Genomic DNA, 27265 nt, shown 5'->3' with positions numbered 1-27265 from the left:
CACACTTCTGTATTGACTACCGCCGTCTCAATGCAATTACTGTACCAGATGCTTTTCCCATGTTGAACCTAAGGGAAATCTTCAGCAGCTTGCAGGGTTCTCATATATTCAGTGTTAGATTTAAAAAGCGGTTATTGGCAGGTCCAAGTGTGCTAGGAAGATCAGTACAAGACAGCCTTCATCACACACGAGGGACCAATTTTGCGTCATGCCATTTGTGCTCCGAAATGTACCCACCACATTCCAGTGACTGATGGGGGAGGTCCTTCGAAGACCATCTTAAGTACCTTGGGAAGGTGCTACAGAGGCTGCGAGAGCATGATTTGACCTGCAAACTGAAGTGTGCATTTGCCAAGACAAATGACATTTCTGGGACAGATCCAGCTACTATTCAAAAACATTGTGGAATATCTATGGCCAAGGAACGTAAAAGATGTGCAAAGGTTCCCGGACTTAGTAAATTGGTATTGTGGATTCATAAAGAATTTAGCTGAAATTGTGGTCACTTAACCAGTTGAGGAGGAAGGGGAAGTAATGGCACTGGTTTTCTCAAGCAGAGGAGGCTTTCCAGAGGATAAAAAATGCCATGGCTTCAGCTGGCACCTTTAACCACCCTGATATGACACTTCTCTTTTGTCTGCAGACTGATGCCAGTGATGTGGGATTGAGGGCAGTGCTCTACCAGTTCCTGGATGGGACCAAGAGGATCGTAGCGCATGCAGCCGCACCCTCACAGCTACAGAGAGGAGTTATCACACAACCGAATGAGTGTGTCTTACCATTGTGTGGGCAGTAAAAAAAGTACAGGGCTTACCTGGAGGGAACAGCAATTACACTTCTCATTAACTACAGTGCCCTCAAATGGCTCCACTCTTTGAAAGACAGTGTGGGTAAGCTGGGTAGGTGGGTTCTTCAAGAATTTGAATTGGAAGTTCATCACTGCAGAGGTAAAGTAAACCTTGGTCCAGATGAGCTTTCTCGTGCCGCAATTCCAGAGATGGAATGGTGAAATGCTTGTTTCCACCAAAATTAATCAATGTTACTGCTGTAGTGGCAACACTTCACAGCTCAATAGAGGAGGAACCAATTGTGATATTTTGAAAGGGGAGCAAAGTGATGTGCAGTCAAAAGAAATCTTTCAACTCTTACGTGGGGGAAACTTGTCCATGAGCAAGGAGGACCAGCAGTGTGCAAGTAAGATATTCAGTGATTTCTTGATTGTGGATTCACTAGTATTTCAGAAACACACACAGCGCCAAACAGCTGAAGACAGCTGGTGGGTCTATCTACCCAAGTCACTGAGACAAAGTCTTGGAACATTTCCATGATTCCAGGGTGGCAGGTAGAGTGCATAAAAATGAAATTCTTCTGGCCAAAACTAAGAAAGTGTCAAAAGATGAAGTGTGATAACAAGCTTAGAACATAAGAAAGTTTACAAAACGAGGAGGCCATTCAGCCCATCTTGCTCGTTTGGTTGTTAGTAGCTTATTGATTCCAGAATCTCATCAAGCAGCTTCTTGAAGGATCCCAGGGTGTCAGCTTCAACAACAGTACTGGGGAATTGGTTCCAGACCCTCAATTCTCTGTGTAAAAGTGCCTCCTATTTTCTGTTCTGGATGCCCCTTTATCTAATCTCCATTTGTGACCCCTGGTCCTTGTTTCTTTTTTCAGGTCAAAAAAGTCCCCTGGGTCGACATTGTCTATACCTTTTAGGATTTTGAATGCTTGAATCAGATCACCGCGTAGTCTTCTTTGTTCAAGACTGAATAGAGTCAATTCTTTTAGCCTGTCTGCATACGACATGCCTTTTAAACACGAATGGCCTCCTCTCGTTTGTAAACTTTATGTTCTCCGGGAAACTTCTCTCACAGACAGGCCACCTTCATCATGCCGATAGCAACCAGGTGATCTTCATTACTCAAGTGGGGCATGGTTGTATCTTTCATTGTTCTTACGTTAATTAAAATCATGTCTTTTCGAATGGCTATTTATACAGATTCTTAAATCATCTAATTTTAGGCAATTTTAACTTAACTCAAATAACAAACACTGAGCACCTGACATTTATGAAATCACATGACTTGAGCTCAGTATTTTGTTATCCCAAGGAACAATACTACTGAAACAATTCAACCTATCTGCTCACTATTTAAAATGTAAATAACATTATCTATGTGCCAAATGAGCTATTAATGTAAAACTTAGTGTTGCATTTTCATTGTGCATCTATATCTATTTTTTTTTGCCCCCCCTGTAGAGCAGGGGGTCGCCAATTCTGGTCCTGGAGAGCCCCTACCCAGCAGGTTTTATAGGTGTCTTTACATCATCAGTGGCTAAAGATCTGGAGCACCTGTTAACAGATTGGTTGAAACGAAAACCAGCAGCCACAGTAGCTCTCCAGGACCACGGTTGGAGACCCCTGTATTAGAAACTATCGTGACTCTCTATGAAAAGGTGCTAGCAAGAAAGTATATTGGCTCTTTGGAGGTAGAGCGTGAAAACTTAGCTGCAGAGAGGTACTGAATCCTGGGGTGGGGGAGTGCCACCAGCTTCACGCAACCACAAAAGGGGGTTAATCAGAACCTAGGCTAAGAAAGAATTACACTTAAAATGAAAGCAATTATTTCAATTTTGAAATAAGTGACTATATCAACTTCTCTTTAGGTTTTGACAAAGTCAGCGCTCGCTCTTTCCTCAGGCAGGCTGAAAAAAATGATGCCAACCCTTATGCAACAGTCGTGTTTATCTCCTGGGGGCAGAGAATGTCTGACGCGTACAAGACGCTCTTAAATGAGCAACTTTTATGTAAGTGCTCAGGTAATTCGGGCTATAAAAGAGATATCCCATTCAATAATGGTTACATTTCATACTTGAAAGGTAACCACTCCCTCTGCAGATAAAATATCTTTACATATCTGATGGATATACAAAATTACAGTACTAATTGATTCAGAGTAGTGAATCATTATAGTTTGAAGTACCCTACTGTATGGATAGTATAAATACATATTTACATTAATACTATAACTCCTTCCGTTTAAAACAACCGTGAACAATCAATTGACTTCAGAGATGATAAATGGACCAGTCAGTAGTGCTTAATTGGTTGATGAGTTTCCACTTGATCACGGTCTACTGCTCCTTTTCCTCAGGGGACTGACTGCAAGGTTCCATCCTAGCACTTTTTTTTTTTTTTTTGACAATTCCATGGCCCTTTAGATACACGGCAGGACAGCTCAACGATCAGGAAAACTGACATTTAAGCCACATGTATTTGTCTCAAAAGAACAAACTTGCAACCAAGGCTGGTTAGCTGCAGGAGTCAGGAGATTGCAGCTTAGTGCTTGATAGTACACTTCTATACTTATTTAACAAATTCTTGTTTCTGTAATACATGGCACAGCAGCAGGTTTTAAGTTTGAGCTTAGGTGGAGCAGGTCTCCCAGCTCCTCCATATATTATTACGAAGAAGTGTCCCTTCTCTGTGTGACCACAGTAGCGGTACAAGGTCTGGGTTTGCTAATGGGCTTGACTTGGCGCTAGCACTGCAGGGAACACTGGCTAAATAAAAAAGACACTTAACATTTTATTTTTTTTTATTGAAATGATTGCAAATGTTTTGCTCACAACAGTACAGCGCAAGTACCCTGCACACCTTATAAAAAGGTCACTGAAACAGTACATACAAAATATTTAAACAAATTAATTCAATTTTATATAGGACTGTATTCCTACTCTGGATATATTCCTAAGCATTGCAAAAAAAAAACCAAACTCCCACACAACAAACATCTGTCAAATGTTTACAATATATTATTTACAGGTACAGTAGATCAAAGTGCTTAAACTGGATGATGTGAATTTAACAGCTGGTTCCCAACCCTGGTCCTGGGGACCCCGTGTCTGCTGGTTTTCATTCCAACTGAGCTCTACATAACTAGACCCTTAATTGAACTGATCATTTGCTCAATTAGACCTTTAATTGTCAGTTCTTAAAACAGTTCAAGTTACTTATAAAATGTTGTAGCTAACTTGAAATCTGCAACTGTTTAGAGCTGAAAAAAATTAAAAAAGTTTAATTGAGCAAATTATCAGTTCAGTAGGGGTATAATTAAGTAAGTAATTGAGAGCTCAGTTGGAATGAAAACCAGCAGACACAGGTAGTCCCCGCAACCAGGGTTGGGAACCACTGTCTTATACAGCCAGTTTCCACCAAAATATGGCTTGATTTAGAGGTGTGTAAGGAGCTAACATTTTAGACTGTTTTGTGGACAAAATGTAACTACATTGCATTGTTATTGATGGCCTCATCGAACATGCCCACAGGATGATGTCATATATGGGTCTGTTGTCTTATAATTATCTAGAAATGTATGGAACCCTCTGATCATGGAAACTCAACTTTGACCCATGTAACTATAAAGAAAGGAGGACAGTAAACAGATATTTCAACATGTCCTTATAGAACATCATGCAGGCATGATCCATGGTTTCAAGGACATAGTTTGTTGTCTTGCTACAAAATCAATGAAACACCCAGACCAACTTTAAATCAGTTAAGGCATCTGGATGTTGCTCTGGTAGAAGCCATTGGTCTGGTTCCCAAAAGAACATCAACTTCAAAGTCTGGATTGGGGACGGAGGAGCTTTAGTCTATATCATCTGCGTTAACCACAGATATCTGAAAAGGAAAAAAAAAAATTAAGCCGTTATTTGATTAATGTATTAAACTGTGTTGGATTTAACGGGAATCATGCAATTGGAACCATGGTTCTTTAATCAAAATAACATAACATAATTAGACCTAGAATATAATTTGAATTGAACCAGTGCACACCTGAATAGTTTTGTCTTGTCAAGTATTTACATTTCTGAACCCTTCATCACAAATGTGTGTTGAGTCTTACTTGTCCAGGACAAAAAGGTAGGATCTAAATACCAAATGTATACAACTGAACAGGCTCACCAAGAGAAATACCTTGGTGTTGTAATAGACTTATTGCTGTTAGCAACCAGAGAGAGAGAGAGAGTGAGGGGAAGCAATGAGAGTCAAAACAAACATAGAATACCAAATTTAAGGAGGTTATATAAATGCACTAATGAGACTGCACTTGGAATACGATGTCCAATTCTAGTCGTCGCAGTACTAAAAGGAACATTGTGGCCCTGGACATAGTCCAGAGAAGAGCAACCAGACTAATCACAGGGTTTAAAAGGGCTGAGCTATGAAAATAGACTGAAAGAACTGAATATATTTAGCCTAGAACAGGAGTTCTCAAACTCAGTCCTGGGGACCCCCTGTGTCTGCTGGTTTTCATTCCAATCAAGCTCTCAATTAACTATACCCTTATTCAACTGATAATTTGTTTAAGTAGACCTTTTTACTTGTTTTCAACTCAAACAGTTGAAGTTCAAGTTATTTATAAAATGTTACATTTTACAGCTATAAAATGTTAACTGAATTGCCAATAGCCGGGTTTCCCTGCAGTTTAGAAACACCAAATTCTCTCTCCATGTCATGAGTATGTGAAGTGGCACACATTCCTCATGGAATAGGAAGTGCACGGCCAAAACATGGTACAACTTAAAATTGACCAATTTTATTTTGCATGGAAACATGTCCAAAATCTATACCTTAGGACATTGGTTCTCAAACTTTTGGGCCACGCCATGCCCCAAATCACTATGCAACATTTTTTATAGCCAACAAAAAAATAAATTTTTTTACAAATGCTTCTAGGCTGCCACAGTTTACGGGATCATACCACAAAGACAGCAGCTTCATCCAGCTTTCGATTTTGTCAGTGAGAAAGACAAATATCTCGTCCTTGGAGCCATCAAATATATGCCAGGAAGCCATTTAGCATAAGCTCTTCGGTTATTGTCGGCACTTTTGCTGCAGTGTCACTCTATTCCCCTTCATTACTCCCGTTTCCAACATTTTTCTTCAGAAAACTGTCAATTGTTTAATAGTTATAAAAGCAACGTTTTGAACTCCCTTCACAACAGACTACAGAAGTGCATCCCGCTGACATGGCAAGTTGGTTGCTAGGGAACCAGTTCAGAACTTACAAAGGCAGGTAGGGCAAGGGACTGGGTTGGAAGTATAATTGATTAAAAAGTGGCAATAAAAAAAAATTAACGTACCCGCTTCTTAAACTAAAATGTTTTTATTTTGCAGGTATCCGACAAATACAAAGATTACCTGTAATATGGTTTCTTCATTGGATGATGAACTCCACACAAAGTGAACTTCCCGGTCTCCATGTCGCTTGGGTCAGGAGAAAAAAAACAGATCTTTCCCAGACATCCTTTTTATAATCCTCATTGTCACCAAATATGTGCTCCTCCTCCATAAAACACCCATCTCGTATCCAAGTCTGGTTGTCCAAGTTTCACCCAAGTAAACCAAACAAGAAAAAATAGTAAAAGAGAAAGGGGACAGGCGGGTGGGATATAGGTGTGTGGAGTTCATCATCCAATGAAGAAACCATATTACAGGTAATCTTCGTATTCTTCCCTCGTCTGATGAACTCCACACAACATGAACTATACGAAAGTATGTAGACTGAAGGGTGGTAGGTTAGATGCTAGTAGAAGAAACCACAGATAAAACCGAACGAGCAAAGTTAGGTTGAGAGCAAGATACATGCAGTTATAGTATTTGATAAAAGTATCAAAAAAGATGCCCAAGTGGCAGCATTGCAGATGTCCTGAATCGAAACAGATTTTAAATTTTGCCCAAGTAGTAGCCACTCCCCTTACTAAGTGGGCTTTGATGGGTTTTGGAACGGTTTTGCTGTCAAGCCTGTAACTGAACTCAATGCATGATGTTATCCAGTGTGAAATCGTCCGTTTCGAGACAGGTTTCCTGTCTTGTTCCCTGATGGTCTGCTACAGATGGTCCTGTGGATGTAGAAGTTAAGGGCTTTTCTGACATCTATAAGATGAAGTCTAGCTTTTTCCCTTGATTTGTGAGGTTTTGGGTAGAAATCTGGAAATGTTATGGTTTGATTTATATGGAATTCAGTTGCCACCTTTGGTAAGAATTGAGGATTAGTTCTGCACACAATATGGCGTGTCAATAACCAGTGCTTGGAGCTCGCTTACCCTTCTTGCCGATGTCACTGCCATCAAGAGACCCTTATGGAATAAGTGGCTGAAGTAAGATAGAAAGATGAGAATCTGAGATGGGAATGTTTGAATGGTGTAAGGATTTTGATTTGCACCAGGAAACAAACTCCCTCCATTTACCTGTATAGGTTTGAAAGGTAGATGGTTTTCTTGAAGCGAGTAAAATGTTTACCACTTGTTCAGGATAGCCCCCTACCCCTCAATTGTTGCCGTTCAATCTCCAAGCAGCAAATTGAAAAAGTGCTGGAATGTGGTGTAGTAGTCTCCCCGTTCCGAGATACCAGGTCGGGGTTTAGTGGAAAGTGCATGGGTCTTTGAATCCGAGAACCAAAATGCCTCTTGGGCCAGTAGGGGGCTACTAATGAGACTGGCTCTATCTCTCCTTACCTTCCTGAGTACCTCTGGGATTAGAGGTAAGGGCGGGTATGCGTACATCAGGTTTTTTGACCATGAAATGGTCATACCGTCTGTTGCTACTGCTGCATCCTGGTGAAACCAGGAGCAAAAGTGTCAGCTGGGTATTTTACAGGTCTATTTTTGGGTGACCTCGTTCGTTGAATACCCACTCTACGATGTCTGGCCGAATCCTCCATTCGTGGGGTGCCATTACCTGCTACACTGTTGTCTAATCCTGGTAAATAAGTTGCCCTTATAGAGATGTCCCGTGTTCTGCACCAGTTCCAGATGTTCATGGCTAGAGTGCAGAGGTCCCATGATCTTGTGCTTCCCTGATGGTTTATGTACTTTACTGCTGTGGTGTTTTCTGTGAGGATGAATACTGTTTGTTTCAATATTGGGGTGAAGTGCTTTAGTGCCAAGGAGATTGCCAAGAGCTCCAAATAATTTGTTGTGAGATTTCTCTTTTGGTGACCACATGCCTTGGACCTGAGCGTCTGCTAGGTGTGCTCCCCACCCCAAGAGGGAGGCGTCTGTATATAGACAGAGTAGGTAGCTGTGGAGATAGCGGCATCCCCATGCATACCCAAGGTGAAAGCTGCCACCATCTGGCTTCTGTGGCTGCGTTGGAGACCTTGATGCGCTAGGAGTCTGGCAGTGTGGTTCCAAGAAAGGCGGCACCTTTGCACATGTCTCATATGTAACGCCTTACCAGGAAGACTGATGCTGCCGTGTGCCCCAGAAACTGCCGATAGGAATGTGCTGTTATTCTAGCTCCTATTTTGAAATGTTTTGCGATGTGTCGGATTGTAGCAGCTTGCTCTTCTGTGCGGTAAACTCTTCCTGAGATTGTATTGAACTGCGCTCCCAGGAAGATTACAAACTGTGTTGGGGTGAGAGACGACTTCTCTTCGTTGACCAGGAAGCCCAAGTCCTGAAAAAGGCAGAGTCCTTGTCTGTGTTCCAAAGCCTTTTCTCTAAAGGAGCTCTAACGAGCCAGTCGTCTGTGTATGGATAGACGTGGATACCCTTGCCCCGGAGATGTGCAGTTACCACAGCCATTACCTTGGTAAATACACTGGGGGCTGTGGAGATCCCAAAAGGAAGTATTTTTGAACTGGAATTGGCGGTTTTTGATGGAGAATCTGAGATTTTCTGTATTTGTGTATAGGAAGAGTAGGCATCTGAGAAAATCAACCAGTCCCCTGGTTGAACTGCCTTGATGATAATGGCTACCGATACCATCTTGAATTTTTCTGAAAGAATAAAACTGTTCAGGTTCCTGAGGTCTAGAATAAGCCTGAATTTCCCCGTTTTTCTTTTGTATCAAAGTATCTTGAGTAATGGCCCTGGGTCTGTGAAGATAAGGGGACCTCTTCTTCAGTGTTTGCTTCAGGACTTGCAGATTGAGGGTCAATGTGGCCCCCTCCCAAAATCTTAGGGGGGCAATATGTCAGCCTCTCTGCATGCTCATTGGAAAAGACAATAGCAATCAATCTGTTCATGTTTGTGTTCAACTCCACACTTATTTACCACTACACCACTGATAGTAATGTCGAATAAAAAGCATAGTGGGATACTGTCCTACTTTTCTGCCTAAAAACTACTTTGACAGGTAAGTTAATTTCCACAAGTGTACTAAAATACTGTATTTATTAATACATACATAGACAGCAGGGATGTAACTTACAGTATGTACACTTGTACGTTATGTGCATGTTTGAAACACTATAAAAGATAAAAGTAAGATCTATTTTGGGTTTGTGACACCAATTTATATACACAATATATAGACATTACAAAAATGCATTTAACTCGTATTGTGGGAAGAGGGATATCATTTGTTTCTATCCTAGTATGTGCTTCCACAAATGCTTCAAGTTCTTATCTGCTTGTGGGTCTGGGGTTTCGTGCCTAGTAATTGTTGGTAACTGCATTTATTTATTTATTTTAAATTAAGTAAACTTTACTTTGTGTGAAGACCTTTAAAGTAAATATGAATTTATTGATAAGAAACTTAAGGTTACAAATTACAGGTGGAACCCTAGTTAATTTCATTTGGAAATTAAACTTGTACAGACAAGCTGTTAAAAGACGTGATACTGTTATCGCTGATTTAAATTTCAAGAGTCATGAACTATGTTTGTTTTGGGGTAAACAGCCACACAAATGGAAGTGTAAAACTGTATGACCAACAGCACTATGGAATACAGCCTTCTGTTTTGAGAATAGTGTTGAATCTTGTTTTCAGTACTTTATTCAGTTTATAGTTTCCTTTAACGTTTTAAAAACAACAAAAAAAAAAAATAATGAACTGATGCAGTTGTTTTAGAAATAAAACCCACACAGTATTTCATTTGTTTGAATCAGTTTTACATTTAATGTACTTGTATAGAACACCAGTACCACTATCAGTTGTGCTTTGCAGAGTGACATTATATACAGTGTAACTCAGGTTTGGGGCTATCAGAAAAAAAAAAAACTCAATTTTTTTTTAAATAAACCTTTAGAGTGCAATATATGTATTGCTGTTTTGTAAACATGGGAACCCTCTAATACATTAACTTTTTACTGTTATTTTTTTGCAGGGGGGATTAGAGCACTGGATTAACCATTACCTTCAGCAACACCCCTGGAATAAAAATCCTGATAAAATCGCTAAAGATTATGAAATTCCGTCAGACAAACACACACACCTAAATCTACAAGCTAAACATGCAGCTTGTGGCTTAAATTATGTAAATCATAAAAAGCCTATTTCAAGAAAAGCTCTTAAGAAACTAAAAAACAGCTACTAACTTGCTCTTAAAGTATAGGTAGAGTACAGTTTTTCTTTTGTAGAGGAGGAAACAAAAACACTGCTAATCTCTGTAAAAATAACTGGTTGCACTTACCGATGGCACTGGCCGTGAACGTCACTCAAGCATCACAGACCAAAAATCACCAAGGTGGTCTCAATACAATCCCAATACCTGATATACGAATATACTCGCAGCCAGATTTCGAAAAATTGTTCTCTAAAAAGCTTTAAGTGCGAACACTGCTTCTATGGCACAGGAATGCAGCATATTTGTTATTTCCTCTTGCAGGCAGATGCCCCTTGGCCTTGACCAGTCCAAAAAAAAAAAAACACCCCAACACACTGTCTGGATGATGCCTGTTGATGGTGGTAAAACCTGGAACAGAACCCTGTAACCCTGTTGAATAAGCCTCAGGGTATGATATAATTTTTTCCCTGCTGGTAAAAAAAAAAAAAAAATGGGACACCCTTCCTCCCGTTGGCAGTGTATGGTGTTGGGGGGGTGAGGTGGAAGGCTGAGAATGTCAGGAGAACGTAGAGGGTCTACCTCCCGCTTTATAATAGCCACGTCCTGTTCAACATGGTCTGAACTCCTGGCCACGCTGAAAGCGGCCCTGCCAACTGCGAGTTTGAATGACCTTTGTCTATTGAAAAAAAAACCCTGTTGCACGGTGCACCTCTCCCTGTAGTAGAGCAAGATCTAAAATCACCTGTCTAGCCTCCATGTCAGACAGGAAATCCTTCAGGCTGGTGCCAAATAAAAGATCACCCTGAAAGGGTATCCCCAATATTTGTCTGGGTGTCTGCAGACAGAGATGATGTTTTCATTTGGACGCACCGTCTTGCAGAGATGACATTAGCCACAGCTCTGGCGTCAGGATCAATGGCATCACATGCTGCTTGCAGTTTAAGTTTTGCTGTGTTTTTCCCTTCTACCAGCTGCATGGCCACCTCTAGATTTTCAGCTGTAGGCGACTGTAAAATTGTGGAAAGCTGGTTCCACAGCATTTGCTGGTATTTTGCTGCATGGATCTGATAATTGTTGATCTGCATGCTGCATGTGGAGGCAGAGTAATCTTAAGAAATTATCAATTTTTTTTTTTCTCAGATCCATTCAAAGAAGCAGATCTAGAAGACATACCTGCAGTTAGTGTAGCCATGATGGTATCCAATTTAGGGTGTTTGAAAAGGTGTTTATGATCCACTGGCACCCTGTAGAATGCATCTACTCTGGGCAGGCATGGTGCAGGAATAGCAGATCTTTGCCAAAACTGCCTCAACAGGCCTCCAGACCGCCTCATGGAAGGGGAACCCTTCAAAAGGCTTTATCCCTTGCATCCAAGATGCTAAGGAAGTCATCCTGATATGCACATCTCTGGGTTTGTACCTTGAAAGAGGATGAAATCCTTCTCAGTACGGCATCTGCATCTCTGTACATAGGGGTGGAGTCAATGACGTCATCTTCTCCTAGGGTGAGTGCACCTGGAAAGTATTGATCCTGTGTACTTCCGGGTGCAATGGTATCAGAACTTGCTGTATGAGCTAAAGGCTGTAAAGGTTGAGCCTGCTATGACTGCTCATATTCCTTTAACCATTGAAAAAAAGATCTTTAGGCATTGGTAGCTGTGGAGGGGATGGTTGAGCCCTGGCTGCTGGAGCCACCGTAATGGTGGTCGCCGATACGTCTTTCCCTGCTGCTGCGGGAGTGTGTGGATTTTCTCGCTTTTCCTGGGAGGAGAAAAAACCTGGACCCCGTTGTTCTCTGGGGCTGCCTGCTCTTTCAGAAGTAGAGGGTGTAGAACGACCTTTATCAGAACGGTGAACCACCAATGGGGAAGGAGCTTCCTTGTGAGTTGGAGTGACTGACATGTCTACACACATTAAACAAATTTGTGTTAGAAGATGGAAGAAAGTGGGGAACCACACAACAGATGGAAGGCATAGAAGCAGAAAAAATGGAGAAAAAAAGGGAAAAAATCCTACTTTTTTTCAAACAAAAATAATGGAAAGCATGTAGTCCTTACCCAAGGAAAGCAGGAGAAATTTGGACAACGAGACGGCTAAGAGGTGGGGGTTTTATGGAGGAGGAGCTTATTTGGCACCAATGAGGATTATAAAAAAAGGTAAAGACCTGGCTGGTTCTTTCTCCTGACCCAAGCAACATGGAGACCGGGAAGTTCATGTGTGGAGTTCAGACAAAGAAAGACACTTTGTTTTGACCGCTCCATCTTTACATTCCTCCCTTTTCAATTTTGATGCCAGCTGTTGAGCTCCGCGTACAAACACCGGAAATAGACAGCTTGAGACTAGTTTGATAGATGTTTTCAGCCTACTAAAATCATGCCTAACCCAATGTCGTGTTGCCAAATAAAACGCAGTGCGTAAAAGACCACGTTTTATTTACTTTTTTAAAACACAAAATACCAGACACATTTTATCAATTTGTATTATATGTTAACCCTTTGCAGTCCATTTATTGAGAGTCTCAGGCGCGTCAGGGCCAATTTATTTCCACACTCGCAGTTTATTCTAGACATGCTGTTTAAAAGTATTTCACAGTAAAACAGGTTTAAAAGGCACTGCATATCAACAGGACACTCAGTACTGCCTCTCCAGCACCGCCCCACCCCTTGTTCGCTGTATTTTTCGCATACCTCTTCATAGTCGTGCATACTGATAAATCATTTCCTGATCACTCGTTTTATCACCAAACTCCTCAATAATGTGATCTGTCCTTGTTATTACTGTAATATCTCAAAAAGCTCTGCAAATGTCCATGACATTCTTTTAGTACTGGATGAGGAAGCAGCTATCTTGTTTGTTTATGGCCGTGTTCTCTGTGGTGCCAGGGCTATGTGTATTCCTCAGATCCGCCCCTTTTTTTGGCTTCTTGGCTCCTATCGGTCTCACTCGGCCATTGAATAGTTTTCTCGGCTTTTTCCAGAGAAAAAACGACTGAGACCTGTGCTTTACGTCTTTTTGATGTCGTCGGATAGGGTCCGACATCAGAACGGAAAGGGAAAATTGTATACGTCGGAACCATCGGACCGCAAAGGGTTAACTTATATAAAAATGGTATGAATTTACATTATTGGTTAACCGTTTACCCAATTATATCCCTAACTGAAATGTCTGCTAAAGTGACGCATATACTGTTAAAATCGAAGGACAATTAGACATTTTAATGGATAAAAACAAATGGCTTACCTTATGGAACGGGTCAATTTGTTTAACCTGAAAAAGGCTTGACGCAGTCTAAAAAAGTAACTTTAAACCACAGTATATGTTTTAAAAAAAAAAAAAAAAAAGAGGCTTGTTTGTTTACGTGCATGTTTTGCACAAATGAAGGCTGACAAACTAAAACATCAGTTTTTCAAACAGCAGAAAAAAAAAAAAAAAAAAAAAATATATATATATATATATATATATATATATATATATATATATATTTTTTACTTAGTTTAAAACAAGGTGTTGTCTGTACATATTTCAACGTTTGTGTACTACGCAAGTTAAAAATAGAGATGTATTAATAGGTTTATAAAATATATGCAGTCAGAAAATGTTTAGCAAATACATGAATATACAGCGGTTTCTTATGGAATGTTGCACGATACCAGTAGTCCCAAGGCCAAGTTGGAATGCAGACAGAAACATTTAACCCTTTGCGGTCCTATGTCTGACCTGGTCCGACATTGTAATTATTCCTATCCGGTCAAATGTCGGACCCCGTCCGACAAAGAAGCAAAAAACGGGTTTCTAGTCATTTTTTCTCCGGAAAAAGCAGAGAGAAAAAAAAAAAAAAAAAAAAAAAGGCGTATCATGATTAGGTCATACTCCCCCCTGGCATCAGATAACGGCGGCCATAAGGAAAAAAGCTGGCTGTTACTGCATCACCACATTTGCAGAGCTTTGAGATGTTATAGTAATAAAATAATGACTTGGATCACATTATTGAGGCGTTTGGTGATAAAACGAGTGATCATGAGATGATTGATCGGTATGTACGACTTATTTATTTCTTAGCATATGTGAAAGCTATAGTGAACGAAAGGGTGGGGCGGGGCTGGAGATGCCTAGTGAGTGCTTTGTTGATATGCACGGCCTTTTAAACCCATTTGACTCAGGGGAAAAAAAAAACTTTTAAACTGTCTAAAATTAACCGCGTGTGAAAATAAATTGGACCCGACGCACCTGACACGCACTTAAACTGACTGCAAAGGGTTAAATACACCCTGCTGAATGTTTATATAAAATTAGATATTTGGCATTTGTTAGGGTTAGTTTCTGAAGGACCCCTAAGCCGGTTGATAAGTAACATGGCTGCCAGGACCTTTAGGGAGCCAGTTAGAATGGCATACAACTTAAAACGGAAATATATATTTAGACTAATGAAATTAAAGAATTGACAGGAAATTATCCTTCATTTATTTATTTTTAAAAAATCGCTTAAAACCCCTTTGGCATAGCACCATAACAGAACCTCCAATAGCAGTTGGCCAGTGACATGCGGTGAATGAAATGTCTGGATAGGCATTACTGTCAGGCTACATTACTGGAAAGACATTATATATTTAATATATAAACCAGTATTGTTCTATGGTACTTGTTATATTGTACAAAGGAGCACGAAACAGTGTGGTTTGTATCTTAACCACGGAGCTTTTCTATTTGCTTCAGCGTACATGCACACACTCACTTACGACATCAGGCAACATGTAACCTAGCAACCACAACATTAACTGCATTGCAAACTTAACAGAACGGTAACCACAATACCAAACAAACAAAATACTGTTTTTTCCCCCTCCCTATATTACTGTAGTTTAAATAATGAACTTCAATTGGTAATACAAGCACAACATAGAATATAACAGACAAAGCAAAATAGTAAAACTTAGTAGCTACACAAAACATAACCATATAAAAGACTTATGCTTTCATGCCAACCACAAGTAGATAAATGGTCAAAACATGTTCCACTATATTCAATTGCTAAGTTCAACGTCCAAGCATTTGCGGTTGAATTGGATTGTTTTGAATTCTATTACAGTCCTGAAAAAACTGCAGACTGGGAGATGTAGAAGGCTAGAAGGTGTACAAGCTCAATGTAAAATTACCACTATTTACTGAGCTACTGCTCATTATTCCTGCAAAAGGCCAGCTATCCAATTAGATAGCACGTTGCATCTATCCGGCTTTTCCCGATTTTCTCGAAGCTTTTTGTTATGATGGTCAGTTTGGTTACTTTGCTGTTTGTTTAGGGCTAAATCTATTCTTACCTTTCAAACTTTCAGAGATAACTGGCTTTGGATATGAGCCACAGATTTTTCATAGTTTACCTAGAGCAGTCGATAGATTAAAGAATGCTGTAACCGATCTTTGTCCAAACAAACATTCTCATTACGTAGAAAATACAACACGGGAAACAGAATCCCACTGAATTAGCACACCCACTGAATTAGACTATTTTCTCTTGAAAGGACGCCTTTGAAAATCTTCAAAGTCTCGATATCCATTCTGACTTCCCTTGACTGATTTATTGCAATGTTTAAAAATATAAAAGCAATTTTTTGTTATTTAACAATTAGTACTTGTATCCAAAAAAGTGCACTGATGTTGAGATAATGTACCGTAAAATGGCTGGACAAATATGATTGACAGATTGACTACGGATGAAAGAAAAGCAGTTCAATGCCGTGTTTATTTCCTGTATTTGATTAACGTGATTGGCTACATCTGCTTGGATTTCTACCAAAATTGACGTTGCACAGATAGAACGAACAGAACCAAAAGCAGTCACTGCCTCAGCTTTTTTCACCCCTTTGAGTGCATAGAAGAGTAAACGCATGTAAACAGATTCTATCTTAATACATGGTAAAAGAGAAGCAGCTTGAAAAGGCAGCTTTTGTGGATATCGCATTCCGATAGAGCTTGAGCGTGTAAATAGAAAAAGATTATTGATCTTTTTCATAGACATTTACACAACAAACAAAATACATTTGTATTTGTTTAAAACAGTAAGCAGTGCTTACCTTGCCTACCCTAACTGCACATCCCTGCAGTTGGCATCTCTTTCATATACTATAGGCTATCATGTGTCGCTGGGGGTTGTAGCGGTGAACCGGGATTAACACCACAATTGGCGATTCTAAAAATTGGGGAGAAAACTGGGTAAAAATCATTGGTTATGACTAAATAAAAAAATAAAAAATAAATGTATTGCTTCTAAAATTATTGATGTGGTCCTAGATGTAGTTCTACAGAGTTTATTTGTTTATTTTTTTTTTAAGTAGTCAATTTCCAAACTTGGAATGAGCTTATGTGCCTGTATAATGCATTTGTTTCCTGACTTTTGTAAAACGGTAGTAATACCAGGGTGTGTTGGAACTGTACCAATGATTGCAAGAAGTCCATAATGTTACTCCCTACAGAGTTCAAGAATGTTTGCTATAAAATTAAATGACATTTCAAATGTTACAAACATCATTTGAAGTGATTAATCATTACAAAAAGAATAGTGGAAATATCAAAGAAACATTCAAATGATTTCAATTTGACTGAAAATATTTATCAAAGTAAATCTAATTTGTATTGTAGTTGCAGACAAATAAGCTTATTGCGAGGTTTGGGGGACAACCAACACATTAACATATAGGGTGTTAATCACCTAACTCACCTATTTAAAGCCTAAACACAAGCACCTCTATCGAAGTGTTTCAGTTCTTGAACAGGACACAGCAAAACCTCTTCATTTTGCTATTCCATAGTAAAAGACAAGCCTGCTACCATGGCAACCAGCCAGATCCTTCCCTTCTCATCTGTTCCAGACAAAAGCCAGCAGCCAGGTCCCTCAACTACAGCCATCCACCCCCCAGCTCAGCAACTTCACGATCCAAGCACTGCAGCCCTGCAATTGCTTCATTACAAGAACTGGCAGACTGCAAAAATCCAGAAACATCTTCAAAAAAAGGTATAACCATTCCAGCAGGAAGCGATCGACTGGCATTATTTCAATCCTCTGCACAGATCTCAGAGCCGAACCAGCGATTCTTCCTCGCTTGGCAGCCAGCAGTCAGGCAACCTCCAGCAAAAGTAAACGCCGCTCTGTCCCCAGGGACGACATTCCAGTATACAGCGAAGCACTACAACCTCCAAGTCCAGCTCAACCCAATCCCATTTACAGTCTGCACCATGAGATATTCGAAGACATTAAAAAAGGATTAATGCAACCAATCACGGAAGCCATCGTAGCCATCAACACCGGGCTTGACAAACTGGATAAAATCAGGTAGCAACTCTAGCTACAGTCGCCATTATCCCTGCCACTGCAACTCCAGTCACGCCTACTTGGATTTAAAAATCGGTAACATTAAAATCCAGAGATCCACGCCTTCTATAAAAAAAATAAAATAAAAAAAAATCACTTTGGGGGAATTTGCGATGGCTCTCTCAAGTTAACGGGATGTCCACTGCTCTGTTTACCCTCTCCATAAATTTACAGAACCCTGCAAACAAAAGCACAACATTAACAAACGCAACGTTCTTAGATGAACATTGATTGCATTGATGTCCAACAAGACTTAATTTTGCGCTTTCATTTGCATTCATTTTCTTCATTCTGCTTTCAAATCAAAAGTGAAACAGCAACAATCAAACGATTTAAAGCCCATTTTAAAGCCTGGTAAATTTTTAGAGAGGAGAAAAGTTGTCGGAAAACACTGAAAACCAGAAACCTGACATATATGAAAGCTATGACAGATGCACTGTGCTTATTTTGAAAGTGATTACAGTATTGTTCAAAACATAATTCACTTAGACCAGCAGTGTAACATTCACATTCTTTAACATGCGCCTACAAACCACTTATAAAAATTTATATTCTACTCGCCATACCATTTTGATGGACGCCTAGTGGGTTTCCATCCTGGAGGGAAGCCTCTTGAAGTCAGGTTGGTTGTTGTCAGGGCAGTACGGAGGAGCTCTGTGAGGTGTTGATCAGTCAGGATCGCATGGTGTTTTGATTTAATAAACTTGAGAACAGAAAAGAGCGAATCATAGCAGTATGGTCTGCCGAATATTGATACGAGTCGCATGCTTGTTTTTTTTGAGTTGTGGATACTTTGGTCCTGGAACTTGTTTCCAAAACTCAACTACAAGCTCTGATTTGTGCTCCATTTTTAGACCTTCATCCTCCTGGAGTTCCAGTAGTTCCATTTCCACAGCTTATGTATCTTATCAGGGGTTTAGGGATAGGGCAGCCGTCACTTACCACATCAACCATGAAGGGATTTACAAGAAAAGAAAAAGCATGGTTTAAACTTTTTCAAATCTGCCACAAAAATCATCCAGCAGTCCTTGCAATTTGCTGTTGTATTCCTTGAGTTTCTGCTCTCCTACTTTTGTTTTTGGGAAACTTTCCATATTCTGAGGCAGGGAAAGTGGTTAAAGTCTCTCGATTTAACATCCCTTTGAAGAAGCTTCAGCTTGTTCTGGAAACTAAAAAGAGAGAGTCCGAGTAAGGTCAGAAATTAGCTTACCCTGCCCCTGGAGTGCTGTTTTCAGACACTGCACATGCTGCATGACAAAAATCGGTGAGATACGTGATGTCTGCAAGCCACTGTGGGTCCTCCAGTTGTGGACAGGACTTTTTTTTTCACGGAATACCTTGGATTGGTTCCAGAAGTGCCATAAACCTGCTTAAGACATTGCATGTTGATAGCTACCTCACCACACAGAATAGGGAAAGATTGTCAAATTTAGGTTTAAGATCAAGCTCTTCAATACCATTTTTGAACTGTTGGTGAGTTTTCCCCATTTGTGTAGATGAAACTGACAATTTGCAGGACCGTCTTCACATCATTTGCATCCTTTAAATATTTGCCCATGAGATGTTCACGATGGAGGACACAAAGAACATGCAGAAAGTCCAGAAACCTGGGATCACTTTTCAGAAGTCTGACAAGACCTACATGTTTTCCTACCATTGCAGGGGTGCCATCAGTTGCAACACTGACAAGTTATCCAGCACATTCTTAATGTCGGCACAACGGGTTGTCAGTTAAAGCCACCAAGTACATTTCTTCTTTTACATCCATATCAGATAAAACATCGCAAACAAATATTGCTAGCTGGGGTTTGTCTTGTATGTCTGTGGACTGTCGAGCGCTAAGCTGAATTGCTTTTGAGTTACACATTTTTCATACTTGTTCCAATTTCAGCACTTATCAGAGAGATGTGCCTCTCTGTTGTATGGCGTGAAGATGGAATTTGGCTTACTAGCTTTTGAAGCTTTATTATTGGGATTCTAAATTGCCACCATTCTGCAATTTTCTTCTTAATACATTCTCCTTCAGAAGGACGTTTGGCAGACGCGATATTCCACACAATAGCAAAACTTGCTTCAGTTGTTACATCAGCTTCTTTACTAAATGCTGATAGCAGCATCTGCTGGCTGCTGAGACGTGATTTTAAAAAATGTGGTTACCTTTCTTCCTTAATTCAGATGATCCAGGAGAATATTCAGATGAAAAACTGCCGCAATTACTTTCAAAGTGGTGTTTCAAGCATTTTGTTGCAGAGAAGGCACAGAGGTTTACCGCTTTCTTCTGCAAATGCAAATTCTTCCCATTCTGCCTTGAAACTTAATTTTTGATCCTCATACCGTCTTTTCTTAGTTGAGTTTACTCAGCCATTTTCTTGGCAAAATGAACCGGTAAATAAAAAGAAATTGACCCTGGCCTTGAAAAACAAGGTAAATTCCCCAACAAACTACAACTGAAAGTGAGCACAATACGCAGACGTGGAGAGTCACGAACGTTGAGTGTCAAAGGTCATCACGCTTGATGCCGCTGCATCAAAACATACTGGTTAGGCGGAAGAGATGAGGGAGAACAGTAAACACAAATGGAAATAAGAAAGCAAACAAAACATGTATTTTACTACTTTATTTCTTGTGTTTTATTCTTTCTTCTCTTCCTCCAGTTATCAAGCCACAATACGTTACCTAGCTTTTCACCGCGATCAGCACAACAAGTGGAGAAGAGCCGCATGCAGCTCGCGAGACAGTTTGGCACCCCTGCCATAAATCATTTTCAGCAAAAGCTGCAACAGATCAAATATTGCTCCTGTCCAGATCTGTTTAACAGGATTTTAAGTTGTCTGCGAATCAACGCCTGCGGAGTGTGCGCCTCCACTGCCCATTCCACATCACTGTGTCCAAAAGCACAGTCAGCAAATCAACCTTGTACCGTCAAGACCACCGCACTACCCCTCCTCGTTTCAACACCAGAATCTGAGCTCCCAACCGAATCCACGACTCTGCTCCACCCGACAGCCACAGACAAATACGGACGCAACATTTCAGGCAACAGGCAGATCTGCAACAACTTTAATACAACCTGTATCTACAGCATCATCTCTCATGCAAGTATCCACCCCGATACAGGGCAGCTTTAGCTGAAGCCCTTCATCACCATCCAGATAAGCAATTTGTTTCCTACCTCAGACAGCCTCCAAAATGGATTTTCCACCGGCTTATCTACCGTTCCCGCCTCATTATGCATCTGCAACATCCGCTCGTAACCAGCAAATTCAATAACCAGCTCCTTAATTCAAGCAGAAGTTTACAAAGGATTCATGGTTGGTCCATTCTCAGCACCTCCTTTTGCCAGCTACAGAATCGCCAACGCCATCAAAAGCATCAAGATGGCAGGCCATGGATCCTGGCTAGCCGATAAGACTTTTTTTTTTAAAAAAAAGAGGTTATGCCTATCCACCCCTCCCTCCTCCATCTATTCGGAATCTGCAGGCAAAATAAAATACTTGCCACCCAACTAGCCTTCGGCTGCCGTAGCAGCCTGGAAATATTTGTCTCTGAAGCTTTGCGCTGGACATTACTCTTCCTGCCACATACCATTTCTTCTCCATCTTCAATGGCTTTCTACTGATAACACAAGTTTACAAAATTTTCCCTTTCCGGTCTGACCGTCCAACATCAAAAAGATGTAAAAACACAGGTCTCTACTTGTTTTTCTCTGGAAAAAGCAGAGAAAAGCATTCAATGGCCGAGTGAGACCGATAGGAGCCGAGGGAAGCCAAAAAAAATAAAAAAAAATAAAAAACCAAGGGGGGGGGGGGGGGGGGTCGGCTCTCAGCAATACACAGACTCAGCACCACAGAGATAACATGGCCATAAAACAAACAAGATAGCTGCATCGGCATCCAGCGCTCAAAGAATGTCATGGCCATTTGCAGAGCTTTTTGAGATGTTACAGTAATAAAATAATGGGATGGGAAACCAGCAGGGATTGCTTCTCATTGCGCAACAGCAAACCCTACTGGCCAGACACCAAGCACATTCAGAGTGGGTAAAGAGTGGGGCTGATCTCTGTTCTTTGGGATCGGTAGCTTGCCCACCTCTGCTCAGCGTAAAAAGCGATTCTGGCTTAGGCTTGTAATATCAGGAGGACACACACACCCTCAGAAATGTCTGTGCTGTGTAGGGACCCACTGCGGTGGGGAGAAAAACAAAATTGGACATTCCAAATTGGGGGAAAATAAATAATTGGTCACTAAACACCGCAACTGTACCATCACAACACTAAAATACACAGATATTTAATAGTATAATGTAAACCAAGCCAAAAGGACAGTATTAAACTACAAACAAACTGAATCAGAGTGGCCTGCATTGCAGAGATGGCATTTCCCATTTAAATTAATTTGGCATGCAAAACAGTAAAATTCCAAAACCACTTACTGCTGGGTATGTGTGTCCTACTGAAGTATGTCTGCTAATATCTATGTTGAGATCTTCTTCCGTTGTTTTCAGATAGACTGGATTGTCAAAGTTCATACTCTTCATGTTCTTGCGTTGCCAATTACGCCACAATAGGTATCCACCAGCAGATGCCATAGCCAATAGCACTGTAAATAATAAATATTAAGTTCAGAAAACAAATCAAACATTATCTTAAAAAAAAATGCAAAAAACAACCACAGGAAGCAATGGTTCCGTTTTTTTGACATCCATACAAACAATATTGAACAACCCTCTAGTAGCCAAATGGTGCATCAGATATTTTCCTTTGCATATGATTCTCCACTGTATACAACGATTCATAATTAAACGCAACATAGTTGGAGCATCGTGAAAAATGACACATTCAGCCACTAGAGGGTTTCAATAAGGTCATAGAATTGAAAATAATGCAAAACAATGTTGATTTATTGCCCTGTAAATGACCTATACGAACTGCACAATTTTAATCATGTACACCTCAATATAACTAATTTGAATATACATTTTTATGTGTATATAAAATGCACAGAGGATAGGGGCTAGCTATCTGTAAGGAATATATTCTGTGTTAAGGATACAGCTGACTACACTTCACTAGGAGAATGCCAGCAAGAAAAATCCACCTTCAGCACGCATTGTACGGAAGGTCCTAGAAACAATTACATTTGTGGGTGATTGAAAACCTGCACCACAATACATATGCAGCAAACCAATAAGTGATTACAAAACACAGGCTAGAGCAGTGGTTCTCAAACTGAGGGGTGCACCCCTCATAGGGAGCGTAAGGTTCAGGAAGTGTATAAAAACTATCGTGCACATCTTAACATATATACGGGGGGGGGGGGGGGGGGGGGGAAGAGTTACAAGAACTAGACTACAATTAAATTAAGCATTTTTGCAAAACCCTAAAAATGCCAACTCAAAAAAGTATTCATACCCTACAAGTAAAATAAAATAGCTAGTTGGGGCACCTTAGCAATAATAACCTAATTTTAAACTATTAGAATATTTGTCAATGAGATTTTGGCATGATTCTTCAGTGATGTTAGGCCATTCTTCAATGTGTAATTGTTCCAGTTAAATCAAATTCCGATGACTTCTTGTGCACAGCCTTCAACTCCTACCAAAGATTCTCAATCTGATTTAGATCAGGACTTCAACTATGCCATTCTAGAACCTTGATTTTACTCTAACTATTCTGAAGTAGATTGATGTGTGCTTGGTTCGTTGTGTTGGAATGTCCAGTTGCGTTTTAAACCAGGTTTTGTAGCAGAGGGTTTCAGATGATTGGCTAATATCTTTTGGTATGCTATGGAACCCATTTTTAACCACATACTGGAACTAAATTCCCTGTGCCATTAGAGGAAAAACAGCCACATGGAAGGATATTACCACCTCCATGTTTGACAGTAGGTATGGTGTTCTTTTCTTTGCAAGTCTCACCAGACTTTCTCCAAAACGTAATGGACCATCAGCGTGACCAAATAGCTCAATTTTGTTTCATCACTCCACAAAACCTTTGACCAGAACTCATATCCATCATTCAAATGCCGTTTTGCAAACTTTAAGCGATTGTCCTTGTGATTTTCCCCCAACAGTGGCTTTTTCCTTGGCCTGCGACCATTGAGACCTTTACCATGCAATACCTGACCTATGGTTGAAGTGGAAATTCCAGTACCACTTGCAGCCAATTCACTTTGAATATCTTTGGCAGTCAATCTCAGATTTTATTAACCTTCCTCACAATTCTTTTAATTGTTCTTGGTGAAAAAGAACCTTCTTCCAGACCGAGGGAGCATTGTGACAGTTCTACGAGTCCTGTACTTCTTGATAATAGAAACAATAGCTGAAAATGGGATACTCCAACGCTTGGAAATATTCTTGCATCCTTCTCCAGCTTTATGATACATAATTCAGCCAAATGTCTTCATTCGGTTGTTAGTAGCTTATTGATCCCAGAATCTCAAGCAGCTTCTTGAAGGATCCCAGGGTGTCAGCTTCAACATTACTGGGGAGTTGGTTCCAGACCCTCAATTCTGTGTAAAAAAAGTGCCTCCTATTTTCTGTTCTGAATGCCCCTTTAACTAATCTCCATTTGTGACCCCTGTCCTTGTTTCTTTTTTCAGGTCAAAAAAGTCCCCTGGGTCGCACTGTCAATGCCTTTTAGAATTTTGAATACTTGAATCAGATCACCACGTAGTCTTCTTTGTTCAAGACTGAATAGATTCAATTCTTTTAGCCTGTCTGCATATAACATGCCTTTTAAACCCGTGAATTCTGGTTGCTCTTTGCACTCTTTCTAGAGCAGCAATATCCTTTTTGTAACGAGGTGACCAGAACTGAACACAATATTCTAGGTGAGGTCTTACTAAAGCATTGTAAAGTTTTAAAATGACTTCCCTTAATTTAAATAACACTTTTCTATTTAAATTCAACACTGCAATAATTGCCTGGCCACAATGCAATTTGAATTTTGCATCCGCAATTATTTGTACTGTGCCTATACTTGCATCTACCCTCATGTGTCAAATCAATTTTTTTTACATAATCCCATGCTGAAAATGTAATGTTCGCTTATTGTGTATAGAAGGTTTTAGTGTACGAGACAGTCAAATCAGTTTATTTGCTGGATAGTAGTATGCACAGTTTAAACTTGGTTTTGACAGTTTTTTTCTCTTCCCCCCCCCCCCCCCTTTCTCTTGGTCAAAGGGAGATTAGATGTGAAATCTCTGCACAGGCCATTCTGGAAGACTTTGACAAAACAGACAAGGGTGATTCCCCCCGCCCCCCCCCCAAAAGAAAGTGGGGGGGGGGGAGCAGTCAGTCACCTTTGACAAGACAAAGAATTTGGTTGAACTGTCAATCATGAGCTGTGGGCAAGGCCAAGTAGTGTCTCAGAGACAAGCTAACCAACGTTTAGGTACGTTGCATGACGTTAAACACCACCCATGAATGCAATGATCCAATCAAGATGGGTCGGAACTAAAAAAATAAGGAGACTGGGACAGGCAAAGAACGTGAGAAGTGGTTCTGAGGTCTGAAATGAAATGGAAGTTGAACTGCTCTGAAGAAAGTTTCTAAAGCTTGCAGAAGCAATGGGTAAGTGTGCTGGAGTCATGGGAGAATCAGTGGTCTGAAGACTGGCTAAAATCAGGCTCTGAGAAGGCTGAAATCAGCTTTGCTCTACGAGAGACTGAACCAGTAAACAGGACCCCGCATTCATCTGAAGCGGGTCTTTGTTTCTATGTCCTAGCACAAAATGAACTTGAGCACAGCCAGCAGCTGGCTGTGCTTATTGCAATGAGAACACCTTTACTAACTACTTAACTTTTCAATTGCAATGCATTCTTTGAACTGCGAGTTTACATCTGATCAATGGAACAATTTCCAGTTGGAAACCTTACGACAAGTCGAAGATAATGTTGCAAGACTATTGGAAATCAACAAGCCACTTCATTTGAAAATAACTATTGTTTGCTGAAAGCCGATGCAACACAATGCCTATGACAAGAACGACCGTCTCCGTTACTTTTGGTGAACTTCAGATCCAGAGAAAGAAGCTGCAGTGTTCATCACCAAAAGATTGACTTTGAAAATTGTTAAATATTAAACATATCAAATATTAAACAATTTATGGACTTGAGAAATTAATTGTGGCTAATGCTATCAAGTTAGTGGATACATTGTTCTAGGAATAGAATATAAACTTCCTGTTTCAGAGTGTGTAGAAATGTATTTTGTTAGTTGAAATGTGCAACTCAAAAAGGAGTTACCTCAAATGAAGAGAATTTGATCATTGCCCCATTTCTGAGTTGATTTGAATATAGACTCAAATGAGATTGATAACATTGTTTAGTAGATCAATCTAAACTTAACACGGTAAAACTAATTTGATAAATTAGTTATTGGAACGTTGGATTCCGTTCTGAATGGGAAGTTGAATTAATTCTTGTGCATTCTGATATGAAATAGGATCGATTGCAATGAGAAACGAGTACTGAAAATATGAATGCAAAAGTAGACAGTTTATGTGATTAGCCATAATTAATAGTATATTAACCATGTATGCTAAATGTTGTGGTCGTTGTAATCATTTGACTAAGAAACTAATGACTCAAATAGCACCAATAGCCTTTCCTTTCTGTAATTAGATTAGTTGTGTACCCTTTTTATTCTTAAAGGTTTTATATTTTACACGTTGTGAATGAATGTAGATTATTGTCAAGAAAATCTAAGTTCTACATGATCCCGAACTTAAATAAGGTACATCATTTCTCATATTTTATGTCACTGAGTGGGTGACTACAGAGTCACTATTTAAATAAATTGTATACCTAATTCACTACAAGGCAAAACCATTAAAACACCATACAATACTACAATATACTGAAATATATTGTCCAGAAAATAAATGGTACTCACACACAGGAAGAATGGTCCATGCTGCTACCGATCCCTTTGTTGAAGAGTTCGCCTCATGGATTGAAGTACTCATATTCCCCCCTAAATCATATACCACAACACTTTAGTTAACCTTTATTTAAAAGAAATAAGGTCAACATTTTAGGGTTGAGACAGTTATTCAAGTTTCTCATACTTAGTGTTGTAACTGGCAAACAAATACATGTAGCGGCAGCTAATGATTACTAATATCGCTTCACGTTTGACATGTTCCTCTGCTCTTCAACTACTGCATCAATTAATCAGAACATAACATAAGAAAGTTTACAAAACGAGGAGGAGCCCATCTTGCTCGTTTGGTTGTTAGTAGCTTATTGATCCCAGAATCTCATCAAGCAGCTTCTTGAAGGATCCCAGGGTTTCAGCTTCAACAACATTACTGGGGAGTTGGTTCCAGACCCTCACAATTCTCTGTGTAAAAAAAGTGCCTCCTATTTTCTGTTCTGACTCTGATCTCTCTCGTTTCTTTGTAGTACTGTAGTTACTGATTTGATATTGAGGTATGCCGAATACCGATACATCACAGGCTTTTACCTCCAAATATTGAATGTACATGGACGGAAGCCCTTCAGCAACAAGCCCTGCATATTTTTATTCCAGGTAGCAATCAAGTAGTCTGGAGAGAGTGTTGGTCTAATCCTCTGACCCCTCCCCCACCCCATTCAACTTAC

At 40.0% G+C, this 27265-nt stretch overlaps 1 protein-coding gene across 2 annotated transcripts in view; it reads right to left on the bottom strand.

Annotated features, from left to right (window-relative positions):
- Positions 1-3578: 3578 nt before the first annotated feature.
- The window catches only part of vldlr (very low density lipoprotein receptor), a 131715-nt gene continuing 108028 nt past the window's right edge, over positions 3579-27265 (bottom strand). For both annotated transcript variants that reach the window (XM_058996737.1, XM_034014912.3), the window contains exons 17-19: positions 26556-26636; positions 22092-22258; positions 3579-4681 (exon numbers count right to left, since the gene is read on the bottom strand). In XM_058996737.1, the coding sequence (XP_058852720.1) occupies positions 4649-4681; positions 22092-22258; positions 26556-26636 (281 nt within the window). In that variant the 3' untranslated portion in view covers positions 3579-4648. The remainder of the gene's footprint in view (positions 4682-22091; positions 22259-26555; positions 26637-27265) is intronic.

Source organism: Acipenser ruthenus, chromosome 2 (assembly GCF_902713425.1).
Source record: "Acipenser ruthenus chromosome 2, fAciRut3.2 maternal haplotype, whole genome shotgun sequence".
Lineage (NCBI taxonomy): Eukaryota > Metazoa > Chordata > Actinopteri > Acipenseriformes > Acipenseridae > Acipenser > Acipenser ruthenus.
This window is presented reverse-complemented; position numbering and strand designations above follow the sequence as displayed.